The 14,452-nt window shown below is 43.7% G+C and overlaps 1 protein-coding gene across 1 annotated transcript in view; it reads right to left on the bottom strand.

The window, feature by feature from the left end:
• Nucleotides 1-14,452, bottom strand: part of kdm6al (lysine (K)-specific demethylase 6A, like) — a gene marked incomplete at its 5' end in the record, with an annotated part of 78,063 nt that overhangs the window by 26,378 nt on the left and 37,233 nt on the right. Inside the window, 9 exons of the mRNA XM_084425857.1 lie at nt 4,592-4,726; nt 5,038-5,257; nt 8,229-8,327; nt 8,415-8,541; nt 9,132-9,225; nt 9,497-9,531; nt 10,644-10,698; nt 12,369-12,489; nt 12,837-12,895. Coding sequence (XP_084281983.1) covers nt 4,592-4,726; nt 5,038-5,257; nt 8,229-8,327; nt 8,415-8,541; nt 9,132-9,225; nt 9,497-9,531; nt 10,644-10,698; nt 12,369-12,489; nt 12,837-12,895 — 945 coding nt within the window. The remainder of the gene's footprint in view (nt 1-4,591; nt 4,727-5,037; nt 5,258-8,228; nt 8,328-8,414; nt 8,542-9,131; nt 9,226-9,496; nt 9,532-10,643; nt 10,699-12,368; nt 12,490-12,836; nt 12,896-14,452) is intronic.

Below are 14,452 nucleotides of genomic sequence, written 5' to 3'. Positions count from 1 at the left end.
CATCATAAAAGTGCATCTATCCATCATAAAAGTGCGTCTATCCATCATAAAAGTGCATCTATCCATCATAAAAGTGCATCTGTCCATCATAAAAGTGCATCTATCCATCATAAAAGTGCGTCTATCCATCATAAAAGTGCGTCTATCCATCATAAAAGTCCATCTATCCATCATAAAAGTGCATCTGTCCATCATAAAAGTGCATCTATCCATCATAAAAGTGCATCTGTCCATCATAAAAGTGCGTCTATCCATCATAAAAGTGCGTCTATCCATCATAAAAGTGCGTCTATCCATCATAAAAGTGCATCTATCCATCATAAAAGTGCATCTGTCCATCATAAAAGTGCATCTATCCATCATAAAGGTGCATTTATCCATCATAAAAGTGCATCTATCCATCATAAAAGTGCGTCTATCCATCATAAAAGTGCATCTATCCATCATAAAAGTGCGTCTATCCATCATAAAAGTGCATCTATCCATCATAAAAGTGCATCTATCCATCATAAAGGTGCATTTATCCATCATAAAAGTGCATCTATCCATCATAAAAGTGCGTCTATCCATCATAAAAGTGCGTCTATCCATCATAAAAGTGCATCTATCCATCATAAAAGTGCATCTATCCATCATAAAAGTGCATCTGTCCATCATAAAAGTGCATCTATCCATCATAAAGGTGCATTTATCCATCATAAAAGTGCATCTATCCATCATAAAAGTGCGTCTATCCATCATAAAAGTGCATCTATCCATCATAAAAGTGCATCTGTCCATCATAAAAGTGCATCTATCCATCATAAAAGTGCGTCTATCCATCATAAAAGTGCGTCTATCCATCATAAAAGTCCATCTATCCATCATAAAAGTGCATCTGTCCATCATAAAAGTGCATCTATCTATCATAAAAGTCCATCTATCCATCATAAAAGTGCATCTATCCATCATAAAAGTGCATCTATCCATCATAAAAGTGCATCTATCCATCATAAAAGTGCGTCTATCCATCATAAAAGTCCATCTATCCATCATAAAAGTGCATCTATCCATCATAAAAGTGCATCTATCCATCATAAAAGTGCATCTGTCCATCATAAAAGTGCGTCTATCCATCATAAAAGTCCATCTATCCATCATAAAAGTGCATCTCCTAGATGATGGAGAGATGCACTTTTATCATGAATGGATGCTTTTTTTATGGACTTTCGCTGCCATTATAAAGCTTGGAAGAGCCAGGACATTTTTTAATATAACTCTGTGTTCATCTGAAAGAAGAAAGTCATATACACCTAGGATGACTTGAGGGCGAGTAAATCATGGCTAATTTTCATCTTTGGGTGAACTAACTCTTTAAGGTCTTTCTGGAGCTTTATCTTGTCAGAATTGGATCAGATATAGATTCAGTCGCCACAAAGATAAAACGGTAAACAAATCCTTTCAAACCCTGTTTAATGAACCATATTGTTGTTGTTCTACAGTATCAGAAACACTTAGGAGTGATTTTGACCAGAAACAGTGTGGAATAACTGGACTGAAACTGCACTTGCTTCAATTACAGGCATCAGCTCAACACACCCGAGCGCTGCACATACGGCCTCGCTTCACGCGTGTCGACTCTAATTCTGTAATTAAATTCCTTTAAATATTAAAAAGCTTTTAAACAAATTTTATAGCCATGACAGATTATATGACAACATTTTGAAGATCTTCTGTTCCTCAGCGAGGGCCACTTCTCTAAGTCACATTCTTGTATATGTTTTGGGAAATAACTCAAGCCACATCTTTGAACCAGTGGTCTAGGAGTGGCCATATCGACTCCAGTGTAAAAACAAAAACAGAATTAATAAAACAAACAGGTGCTGAAGGTCCTGATATCTAACTGTAACTGTAAGCACATTTACAGACGTCTGATTGTACCCCCCCCCACCCAAAACAACAACAGAGAAAAGATGCAAAAAACAAATAATATAAAACACTTATTATGAGCGAGTGCATCAGTATCAATGAGAGAAAAACACGTCTCATTGTACTGTGTCATGAACACACACACACACACACGCACGCGCACACACACACACACACACTCGACTATGAACTACTCCAGCCGGACTGCGTCAGTGTTTGTTGTGGAACTGCAACACTAGAGAAACAACGACTGCAGAACTAATGACTACATCACAAACACAACTCTGGGTGAGAAACGGCACAACAGGGGCTTTCGCACCGGATGGTTCTAATCACCAGTGTGGTTCCCCGAGAGCTAATGGTTCTCTTAGGAAACAAGTCACCAGTGTGGTTCCCCGAGAGCTAATGGTTCTCTCAGGAACGAGTCACCAGTGTGGTTCCCCGAGCTAATGGTTCTTTTAGGAACGAGTCACCAGTGTGGTTCCCCGAGAGCTAATGGTTCTCTCAGGAACGAGTCACCAGTGTGGTTCCCCGAGCTAATGGTTCTCTTAGGAACGAGTCACCAGTGTGGTTCCCCGAGAGCTAATGGTTCTCTCAGGAACGAGTCACCAGTGTGGTTCCCCGAGCTAATGGTTCTCTTAGGAAACAAGTCACTAGTGTGGCTCCCCGAGAGCTAATGGTTCTCTCAGGAACGAGTCACCAGTGTGGTTCCCCGAGAGCTAATGGTTCTCCTAGGAACGAGTCACCAGTGTGGCTCCCCGAGAGCTAATGGTTCTCTCAGGAACGAGTCACCAGTGTGGTTCCCCGAGCTAATGGTTCTCTTAGGAACGAGTCACCAGTGTGGTTCCCCGAGCTAATGGTTCTCTTAGGAACGAGACACCAGTGTGGTTCTCCGAGAGCTAATGGTTCTCCTAGGAACGAGAGTCACCAGTGTGGTTCCCCGAGCTAATGGTTCTCTTAGGAAACGAGTCACCAGTGTGGTTCCCCGAGCTAATGGTTCTCTTAGGAACGAATCACCAGTGTGGTTCCCCGAGCTAATGGTTCTCTTAGGAACGAGTCACCAGTGTGGTTCCCCGAGCTAATGGTTCTCTTAGGAACGAGTCACCAGTGTGGTTCCCCGAGAGCTAATGGTTCTCTTAGGAACGAGTCATCAGTGTGGTTCCCCGAGCTAATGGTTCTCTTAGGAACGAGACACCAGTGTGGTTCTCCGAGAGCTAATGGTTCTCCTAGGAACGAGTCACCAGTGTGGTTCCCCGAGAGCTAATGGTTCTCTTAGGAAACGAGTCACCAGTGTGGTTCCCCGAGAGCTAATGGTTCTCCTAGGAACGAGTCACCAGTGTGGTTCCCCGAGAGCTAATGGTTCTCTTAGGAACGAGTCACCAGTGTGGTTCCCCGAGAGCTAATGGTTCTCCTAGGAACGAGAGTCACCAGTGTGGTTCCCCGAGCTAATGGTTCTCTTAGGAAACGAGTCACCAGTGTGGTTCCCCGAGCTAATGGTTCTCTTAGGAACGAATCACCAGTGTGGTTCCCCGAGCTAATGGTTCTCTTAGGAAACGAGTCACCAGTGTGGTTCCCCGAGCTAATGGTTCTCTTAGGAACGAATCACCAGTGTGGTTCCCCGAGCTAATGGTTCTCTTAGGAACGAGTCACCAGTGTGGTTCCCCGAGCTAATGGTTCTCTTAGGAACGAGTCACCAGTGTGGTTCCCCGAGAGCTAATGGTTCTCTTAGGAACGAGTCACCAGTGTGGTTCCCCGAGCTAATGGTTCTCTTAGGAACGAGTCACCAGTGTGGTTCCCCGAGCTAATGGTTCTCCTAGGAACGAGTCACCAGTGTGGTTCCCCCGAGAGCTAATGGTTCTCTTAGGAACGAGTCACCAGTGTGGTTCTCCGAGAGCTAATGGTTCTCCTAGGAACGAGTCACCAGTGTGGTTCCCCCGAGAGCTAATGGTTCTCTTAGGAACGAGTCACCAGTGTGGTTCTCCGAGAGCTAAGGGTTCTCTTAGGAACGTTATCTGGTTGTGTTCGCACCGCCAGTAGGAACTCTGTAAAGGTTTAGAGGCTCATCGGTCACTGTTTCCCATGTTCGTAGAGTTAGTTTCTGGAGTAAATATATAGGCTATAATCTGTGTGCGGTTTAATAATGGCGGGTGCTGGTGTTTCGCGTGCGTTCGGCCAATCAGCGAACACTACCGTCCCGGAGAGTTCCTCTAGCGCTGGGTTAGAGCGTAAAGGAGGAGTAAAGTAGTTCCTCCAAAAGAGTTTCTAGAACTAAAATTGCTCCTAGTTCCTGCGGTGCGAACACGCCGACATCCGGGAACGTCCGCCAATAGCTCTAGGAACGATGAAGAGGTTCCTCCGCTGCGAAAGCCCCTGATTACACACTTGTAGCATAAAACTCATTTCTGACCCAGATGTGTGTGTAGAGCTGCACTACTGGAGCTCACGTACTGAAACCACGCTACCGATCGACTCGCTGTTAAACTTTCTGGAAATGTAGGAATTAACCGAAGGATTCCCCTAATACTAACAATATGGACATATAATTTGTGCAATTCCAATGGTTACTGTGAACATGATGCGGCGAGCAGGAGCGTGGTTCCACCGGATGAGCCGTGTGTGTGTGTGTGTGTGTGTGTGTGTGTGTGAGGGGCGGTTCTCGGGGTGTGTGTCTATCTGGTCTCACCTGCTGGCCTGTGCTCTGGACACCCTGTCGGGACGTTAGCTCTGCTGGGATTGGGAGGCTCCAGGCTTCCTCAATACTAGGAAGCATTTTACTTTTACTCTGTAGACTATTGTGTTGGAGGTTACAGAACTGAGCCTAGGACGAAAACGCGTGAAAAAGACATGTAAACAGCCATCTGAGGACGAGCGGCGGAACAGTTCAAGCAGAGAGAGGCTAGTTCAGGCTAATTCAGGCTAGTTCACGCTAGTTCAGGCTAGCTCAGGCTAGTTCGAGAGGGCCTCAGCTGAATCAGTCAAAGTATCTCTAGCTCCAATGATCACTGGACTCACGCATACAAACGAAGAATGAAGGTGAAGAAATCTGACACAAATTAACTGAACATATTCACAACAAATGCAACATGTACTGATCCCCACACAGACAGACTCGCTCTGATTGGCTCTCACCTGCAGGTACTTGATGCGCGCCGCTAGCGCCGCGGTGTTGCTGCAGGCTTTGCTGCGCGTGGCGTTGACGTAGCACTTGATGGCGTCCTGCGGCTGGTTGCAGGACTCGTAGAGCGTGCCCAGATCCATCCAGGCCGCGGCGTGACTGTGGTCCAGCTGAACCGCGCAGATATACGCCTGCAGCGCATCCATGGGCTGATTCTGCTGCTGATACAGCACGCTACGAGCACACGCTAGCAGGTTAATTACCTCAAACACATCCTTACACCTTATTCCTGACCTGAGGTTTGAATTATGGGTGGCACCTCCGGTTTGGGGAACTTCCATTCAAAAAGACTAAAATGAGTCATTTCGAATCATGTGACCCCGGACCACAAACCCAGTCGAGTCGCACGGGTTTATCTGTGGCAATAGCCAACAATACACTGTATGGGTCAAAATTATCGCTTTTTCTTTTCTGCCAAAAATCATTAGGATATTAAGATCATGTTCCATGAAGATATTTAGTAAATTTCCAACCGTAAATATATAAAACATTTATATTTGTGAGTGAATGCAGCAAAATCACGGACATAAATGGAGAACTTTAAAGGCCATTTTCTCAGTGTTTAGATTTTTTTGCACCCTCAGATTCCAGATCTTCTAATAGTTGTATCTCGGCCAAATATTGTCCTAAATCTCAATTTCAAAAATGTAACCATGTGACTGGTTTTGTGGTCCAGGGTCACATAAGGTTACCCTACAAATAAAGCTGATCCGTCAGTTTTCCTTCATGTTTTGTTTTCAGACATCATGAGCGTAACGTTGCACTTGGTAAGTATATCTACGGCAAGAGCTCTTTTCAGCCGCTGATTCTTTTCTTTTTTCCCTTTGCATTCCGCTGTAAAAGTATGGAAAATGACAACATATACTGCACATGTGTGGTCTGTTCTCCAGATTTAATTTAGGATATATCTCATTAATAATTCACTGGAATGCTCGAAGAATCTCTCGTTTTTCTCCTCAAATCCTCACGTCTCTTTCCAGGTTTGTTTTCACGTGTCAATACAATTTATTATCTGTCAAAATGACGGATATCACTTTGAAATAGTATTACGCAATGCTGAAGTTAATGAACACTTTTGATTAAGGCAACGTGCATCACATAATACAGATATACATTATTGCTGTGGAAAGAATCAAGCTTTTGGGATCATTCATGGTTTGTTGAAAGTATCTTGTTGATGCTTTTACACTTACATTTCCATTTAACGTTCGATGGTTGAAAGGTTTTGTACCCAGTAAAAAAAAAAAAAAAAAAAAACGATTATTGCGTTCATAGAGCGAGTCTTTCACTGATTGTTTACAGCTTAACGGAAGTTACACCCATAATTCAGGCAAAGCATCATGGGAGCAGGAATAAGATGGATACACATACAAGAATATTCATATATATACACAACAAAGTAGTGTTGTCACGATACCAAAATTATTGTTTCGATACCGATACCAAGTCAAGAATTGCGATCTGAAATACGCAGAACTTTTTATACTTTTTACTGAAAAGGGAGAAACACTCTCAAATATCATTGCTGTGCTTTATTTTAAAACCGGGACAACATTCTAACATTTGAACAAAATATGAAATATAAAAATATAACAAATAAATTAGAGCAATGACATTCAAGGTAAAAAAAAATAAAAAAAATAGCAGCATTATCTCAGTTATCATAAGGAACATAAGAGTTACCGGTAATAACTTTATCTTGATTCTGAACTTTGAATAAAAATATGACCAGCGATTATATTAAACAATGTTTAATATTGGCAACATATAATAAGCCTCATTGGTGATATATTTGACATGTGGGGAGACAGTTGTGGAAGGCCTATACTTCATGTTAAACATAAATATATAGCAGCAAAGACAACGTCGGCAGTTTTGACGGCAAAATAGGCTACAGAATATTTCGTTCTGTATTGAGAGGTGCAGTATTTGAAAATCGATAATATTTTTTTAAATTACATTTATATCTGCATTTATGTCAAAACCTAGAGACTTTCAAACATCAAAATGTCATTTATTAATATGTATTCGTGTCAAAATGACATAGAAACATCTTTTCCTATTCTATTTTGCCTGGAAACGCTTCCAACACGCTTGCGTGTCGCGTGAAAAATAGGCGTCGGTTCTATTTCTAGCGTGCGCGCGTGTCACGCAGGCAGTGTGCTAGCTCTAACCTGTTGTTATCATGGGAGCCGAAATAAAAACGGACACGCCACGCAGCTGAGACGCTCACGCCACGCAGCCAGTGTGTCGCCGGCCTTACAAATCTGGAATGCGGTCATTCTTAGAAGTATCGATACTAATACATTTAGGAATCGTGACGTTTTTCATTTCCGAGAATCGCGATACTTTTGAAGTATCGGTGCACCGTGCAACACTACAACAAAGCAGAACAATGTGCAAAGTGAGATTATTACGGCCAGTGAAAACATGTCGTTTATGAGTATTTTCGTTGGACAATGAAAAACGGACGCATAAATTCTAGGGATGCACCGATACGAACATCTTGGCTGATATCGATAATTCTTTATATTTGAAAGCCGATAACCGATATATTGGCCGATAAATCTAAACCCGAATTTCTATGCCATTTTTGAGAGCCTGATTACAAAACAAAAAAGCCACGTCCCAAACACACAATTATGAGGCTCTTATTACAATGTTATGTAGCCGATATGACAGACTTGTGTTGCACTTCACTGTATTTTCCTTTGTTGAAGTGATTCTAATCATATTTCAAGCAATTTGAAACCATCACGATGAACAGTGTGCATCTGAAGTGTCTCAGCTGGAGGAAATAATCCATTATTTATCGGCTTTAATATATCGGACAAATTTTCTCATCGTGAATCGGCCGATACCGATACATCGTGCATGCCTAATAAATTCACAACAACGTAATTCAACAGCAGTCTTTATAATCCAACCAGACGCGCCAAAGCTACAGCTGAACATTTCAGGTCAGATGCAAGAACGCTCACGGATCATATGATCTTCCGACTACAAACTGTTATTGTGCAGAAAAGAGCAGAAGATTCAATTTGGCCTTTAAACAGTGACATGAGAAACGAGGAGTGAGGAGTCATTTGTACACCGTCTCCTGATGTAAACGTGCGTGGCTGAAGCGGTTCTGGCGGATACGTACCCGATCGAGCACCACGTGTCGGCGCTGGCCTCAGATTTATCAATGGACTGTCTGTATGAGATGAAAGCGTCCTGGACCTTCCCAATACTGGAGTAGCACCTGCAGAGAGCAAACACACACGCCTGCTAAACCCCCGCAGATCAGCAAACGCTCGCTTCACGTGTGTGTTCACGTCATGTGACTGACCTGCCGAGGAAATACCAGGACTGGCCAGAGTTCGGATCGGCTTCCAGGGATTTCTGGAGACACTGGATAGCGTAGCTGTCCTTATTAGCTTTATCTCCCAGCTGCTCGACTGTATGATGCATCCAGCCTGTGTGTGTGTGTGTGTGTGTGAGAGAGAGAGTGAGAGAAAAAAGCTTTAGAATAAAATTGCACACAGATGCAGAGACCCTGGTGAAACACACCATCAGTAATCTGTGTTCTGCCGTCTCTGGCCCAGTTCACAGCTGATGTTCAGGTGTGGTGTAGTCGATCGGGTCACGAGTGGACGACACTAAACACAGGTGTAAACGCCTCTAAAGCGTTAGAGCTCGTCCAGAGGGAGTCGAAAACACAGACGCCCGGACTGATGTTGTAGTCAAAATGGCTCAAAAGCTAAATTCGAATATCTTTCTTAAATATTGGCAAAATTCTAATTACACTGAACAAAATTATAAACGCAGCACTTTTGTTTTTGCCCCCATTTTTCATGAGCTGAACTGAAATCTGTATTAGTGAGCACTTCTCCTTTGCCCAGATATCCATCCACCTCACAGGTGTGCCTTAGGCTGGCCAGAATAAAAGGCCACTCTAAAATGTGCAGTTGTACTGTATTGGGGGGTCCGGGGGTCTGATACGCCACACCTGTGAGGAATAAATAAGCTGAGTGGCAGACGCGAGTGAGACTGCAGGTGTTCTTACCCAGCTGCTGTAAGGTGGCGGCCTTCACCTGCACAGGTAACGCCTCGGTCAGCAGGAGACTCTCGTACGCCTCTTTAGCTGTGCGATATCTCTTCTGTCACACAAGCAGAGAGTCACAGATCACATGTGTTCTGAGCGCTACAACACCAATCTCTACTGTCATGTGATCCTGTAGTGAACGCTCAGGGCGGAGGAAAGTGCCTTAGCAACACCCCGGCAACCCCTCTCTGCTGTTGCTATAGCAACACCAGCCGAATGTTCAGCTCAGAAAGTGCAAACATGATCTCATGCATTACCATCCACTATAAGGCAGAGTTAGTTTGTGTGCGGTTAGTCAAAGCTGGAGGTGTAAGTGAGGGACTCACCTGAATCTCGTACAGGTGCGCGATGTGGAACTGAACTACAAACACAAAGACAAGAATTAGCAGCAAATTCAGAACAGCAGCTTTTCTGTGTGAGAAGATCCTGCAGAAACGGCTTCCTTGGTACAGTTAATCTGTGTGTGTGTGTGTGTGTGTGTGTGTGTGTGTGTGTGAGTGTGTGTGTGTGAGTGTGTGTGAGTGAGTGAGTGAGTGAGTGAGAGCGCGTGAGAGAGAGGGGAGAGAGCACGAGTGTATGTGCGCGCATGTGTATGAGAGAGAGCTTATAAGAGTGTGTGTGAGTGTGTGCGTGTGAGCGAGAGAGAGTGTGTGTGTGTGTGTGTGCGAGAGTGAGAGTGTGTGCATGTGTGTGCGTGTGAGAGCGAGAGAGAGAGAGAGTGTGTGTGTGCGTGAGAGTGAGTGTGCGCGTGTGCGAGAGAGAGCAAGAGAGAGAGCAAGAGAGAGTGTGTGTGAGTGTGTGCGAGACAGAGTGTGTGCATGTGTGTGCGTGTGAGAGCGAGAGAGAGTGTGTGTGAGCGAGAGAGAGTGTGTGCGTGAGAGTGAGTGCGCGTGTGCGAGAGAGAGCAAGAGAGAGAGCGTGTGAGAGAGAGGGGAGAGAGAGTGTGCATGTGTGTGCGTGAGAGAGAGTGAGTGTGCGCGTGTGTGAGAGAGCGAGAGCGAGAGAGAGAGAGAGAGAGAGAGAGAGAGAGAGAGAGAGAGAGAGAGAGAGAGAGAGAGAGAGCGAGAGAGCGAGAGATGGTAAGGGGTGGGGCCTGGTTGAGTGAGTTAGTAGTGTGTTAAACTGGTGGTTATGGTAAGGGGCGGGACATTTCCCAAACACACTCGAAGCGCTTGACCAATCACAACACACTGCTCCAGCCGACCAATCAGAGCACAGTGTGCTTTTCAGAAGGCGGGGCTTCATAGAGACAGGCATAATAGGTCCTATTAGAGGTTTTATCAATACTGAACCAACAGCACTAATAATAATAATAATAATAATAATAAAAATAATAAATCATAATAATAATAATCCATCACACTCCTCCTAAAGTCTCCTAATGAATCTGTAATCAGTGTGTGTGCTCAGAAGTGTGTGTGGTGTGTGTGTGTGTGTGTGTGTGTGTGTGATGGAGAGGCTGAAGGAACTTACTCTCAGCTTTAGACAGAGTGCAGTGACTGGAGTCGATGAGCGCCAGCTGAAAGTGCTGCGGACACACAGGGACAAAACCAGCTGACATCACCACCTGACCTCACTAACGGAGGGACTTCAAAGCAACAACAACCGGCTAACACTGCATTAACTATCAACACAACAGAATAGGGCTGGGCGATACATCGCATGACATTGTTAGGCGCATCTCGTCAGTAAAGCCGGTTCCTTGATTAGTAGTAAATCACCTTCACCTGCTTTCAGATGGAGCGGCCTTTACTACACAGAGCCGTAGTTAAATGTACAGTATGGAATTTTTCGCCACTAGGGGTCGCTAACCTCTTTACAATAACAAAGGCGTAGTTTGATGACGCAACATTTGCTAAGAATTATGGATCTTGTCGTCAACGTCAAGCCGACCGATCTAATAATGTTTATGGATGAGTGTGTGTGACTTTTATCATGACTGTGAAATGAAGCAGTTCGGGATTGCTAAGAGACAGCTAGCAGCTCCACACGCGACGCGAGTCCCGCAGATATAAAAGGAATATGGACATTTCATTCTGCCGAACTACACGCAGAATTACTACTCACAGGTCAGTTTATTAGACAAATTAAACTTGTGAGGTAACGCAGCGCTGTTTCACTTGGTCTAACATTACACTAGCACACTAAACTGCATTTAAATGTGTTGAAATGAATGTGTTAGTTTGTCTGTATGAGACTAGCAGTAAGCTAGATCAACATTAGAATAACATACAGATCATATTCTAACATTTTATCATTGTTGAACTATATAACATTGATTAGTTTTATGTAAATGTGCTCACCTGTTTAATAAAGTACATGTAGGAGCGGTCGAAGTCTCGGACGTGGAGCTCTAGGCATCTCGAAAACACCGCGCTGATACTGATTCTCGGTTTAGTTCTCCTTTTTTATCCAAAGTCTGCTTGCCATGGTCCATAATGTTTGAATGAAACAACAACAGCGTGCAGATAGACATTGCGAACTACACAGTTGTCCACGTCAGTCGCCTTGGTTACTATCAGAGGGCTCTGGTTGCTATGGCAGTACGAGCGGAAACCAGGGACAACGCGGATATGACGCCATTGACGGCGACAAAACAGAAATAAAGAAACGGGACGTGTCTTCGAATTAAATTACAAATTTCTCCTGGTTTGAAAGTTGTTGGAAACAGTCGGGATAATGTAAGTACACAACTAAAGAAAATATATAACATAGATATAGTGATTTTTGCTATTTTTAAAGCAAAAAAGTTACATATTGTGCCTTTAACTGACAAGCTGAGCCATATCGCATTAATTACCACGGACGTATCGCCTGCTATAATTAATGCGATATGGCTCAGCTTGCCAGTTAACTACGGCCCCGCTCCATCTGAAAGCAGGTGATGGCGATTTACTACTAATCAAGGAACCGGCTTTACTGACGAGATGCGCCTAACAATGTCATGTGATATATCACCCAGCCCTACTACAGAATATCACACAAATAAATGACAGCAAGAAACAGAAACGGTCCAGATGTGGATCTCATTCAGGAGACGCCAACAGATTGGCATGTCAGAGATCACGTGAGTTTCAGCCTGTCGATGTTTTCATGTAAATCACAGAAGTTCACGAACACTGCTGAGAAAAGAAGAACGAGAAACTACCACACACACACTAGATGTGTCCTGACCCCCCCGTGACCCTGGTGCCGTACCTTTAAGCTCGACTCGTAGTCCGTGTTGACTTTGAACATCAGGCCGAGACGCAGGTGGATCTCTTTAGCTCGAGAGAAGCCGGGGTCGATGTACAGCACCTCCTGAAACGCCTTGATCGCCCTGAGAGCACACACACACACACACACACACACACACACACACACACACACAGAGCAATGAAACACTCCTTCCTGAACAACACAAAGCGTTACGGTCATGTGACTGAGGCAACAGACGATACATTAAACTAGACTAAACCCACTGTCGGCAGGCCAACCCGTCGTCACATGCGGATTCACACGCGAGTAAACGCGGTCTCCCATAATCAGCCCACATGACCTGAACATCGCCATGGAAACGGTCCGCCTGCGCATCTGATCTCATTCACCACGTCACATGACGTCCAAAATGCCAATCAAACATGTTGCGTTCACACATGCATCACATGTGGATGTGAAGATACTCACCATTGAAATGCGTTGTAATGGAAGTAAACCATCCCGAGGCCGTACAGAAAGGCAGCGTTCTAGAGCGAGAGAAGAGAGTGTGTGTGTGTGTGTGTGTGTGTGTGTTGGGTTCAACAACAGTCATCAGAAAACTACACAAGCGAATCCTGGATCCGTCAAAGAGAAAACCACCTCAAAACACTTGATCAAAACCACACAGGAAGATTTCACTACGAATGTCAATCAACACACACACTTACGCTAGAGGTCTGCACGGGCTTTAAACTGAAGCCCGAACCCGGCCCGTACCCGCGATCATTTAACCCGACCCGACCCGACCCGACAATTAAATTTACATGTTAAGCCCGAACCCGACCCGAACCCGAGGTCCACTCTATTTCTCACAGCAAATAAATACCATTTTTGAGAGAGAGAGCCTGTGTGTCTGTGGTCTGTGTAGCCTATGCATACATTGCACATCGAGAAGAAAGCGAAAACATTGCAAAGCGAGAAGAAACCGCTCTGGATGAAATGTGAATTTTAAAACAAATTAAATGAACAACAGCCAGGGCTTAATTTGAGCCCCACCTCCGACATTAGATCCGGAACCTTTTTTATTGGATCCGGCACCTCCTGTGTCACTAAAATGAATTGCCTAAATGAAATAAAATAAAATTACTGTTTGTGTAGTGTTCAATGTTTGTGACTCATGACTTGCGCGCTTGTACGAGTTGAGATTGCTGTTAGCCTCGATCGTTTCACTCAGGGGAAAAATGTCAAAAAGACAGGAAAGTTTGCTTAACTTTTTAAAATACGTTGGACAGTCAGATCCCAAACAAGCAAAAATCGTTTCCGCTGATCAAAAAGGAGACCACGGTGGACACAGTAGCCTAGTATCGACATAATATCTCGTTATTTCAACAAAATAAGGGGACATTCTAATCTGCATTAAGCCACATTAAGCTTTCTTATAATGGTTTTCTATAGGAGGAAAATGCTTAACGTGTAAATGCGTTCATATTATTGGCTCATCTGATTTTTTGTACATAGCATAGCCTATTTGTTAGGATTTTAGTATCATAATGATTAATAAATGCACGCACAATTTTCCGTGAACTTGATTTGAACAAATGCCTTTCAACTTGTGTGTGCAAAATTCAGAATTAAATTAATGCGCAGAAATTTGTACAAATAGAGAGTATGTAGGCCTACTGTTGTAAAGCGCATTTAGTTTCGTATTTGTTAAAATATTATAATGTTATTTTTTTTCATTTATGTTGATTTATGAAAAGTGAACAGCACGAGCGAGTAAGATAGGATGCGCAATATGAGACATGCAGCGGGTCAGACATGATTTTGACCGTTGAAGTTGAAGTTGTTTTGTAGAAAGCCTTTCTTTAAAGTGAATTTCGTTTTGTATAAATTGTATCTTAATTTTAATCAATTTTTCGTCAACCAATTGCCTGTATTTAATGAATAGGCTACGAAACAAATATAACGGAGGCGCCCGCGCGCTCACTTGCATTGCACGTGAACTAGCACATCCTAACTTAACGAAACTCAGTGTATGCCTCACACAGACATGACAAATACACAAAGCTTGAAATGTCTTTAAACGAAATCATTCAAAACGAAAA

The sequence above is a fragment of the Rutilus rutilus genome (assembly GCF_951802725.1).
Source record: "Rutilus rutilus genome assembly, chromosome: 12".
NCBI lineage: Eukaryota > Metazoa > Chordata > Actinopteri > Cypriniformes > Leuciscidae > Rutilus > Rutilus rutilus.
Note: the sequence above shows the minus strand (reverse complement) of the source record. Positions and strands in the feature narration are given on the sequence as shown.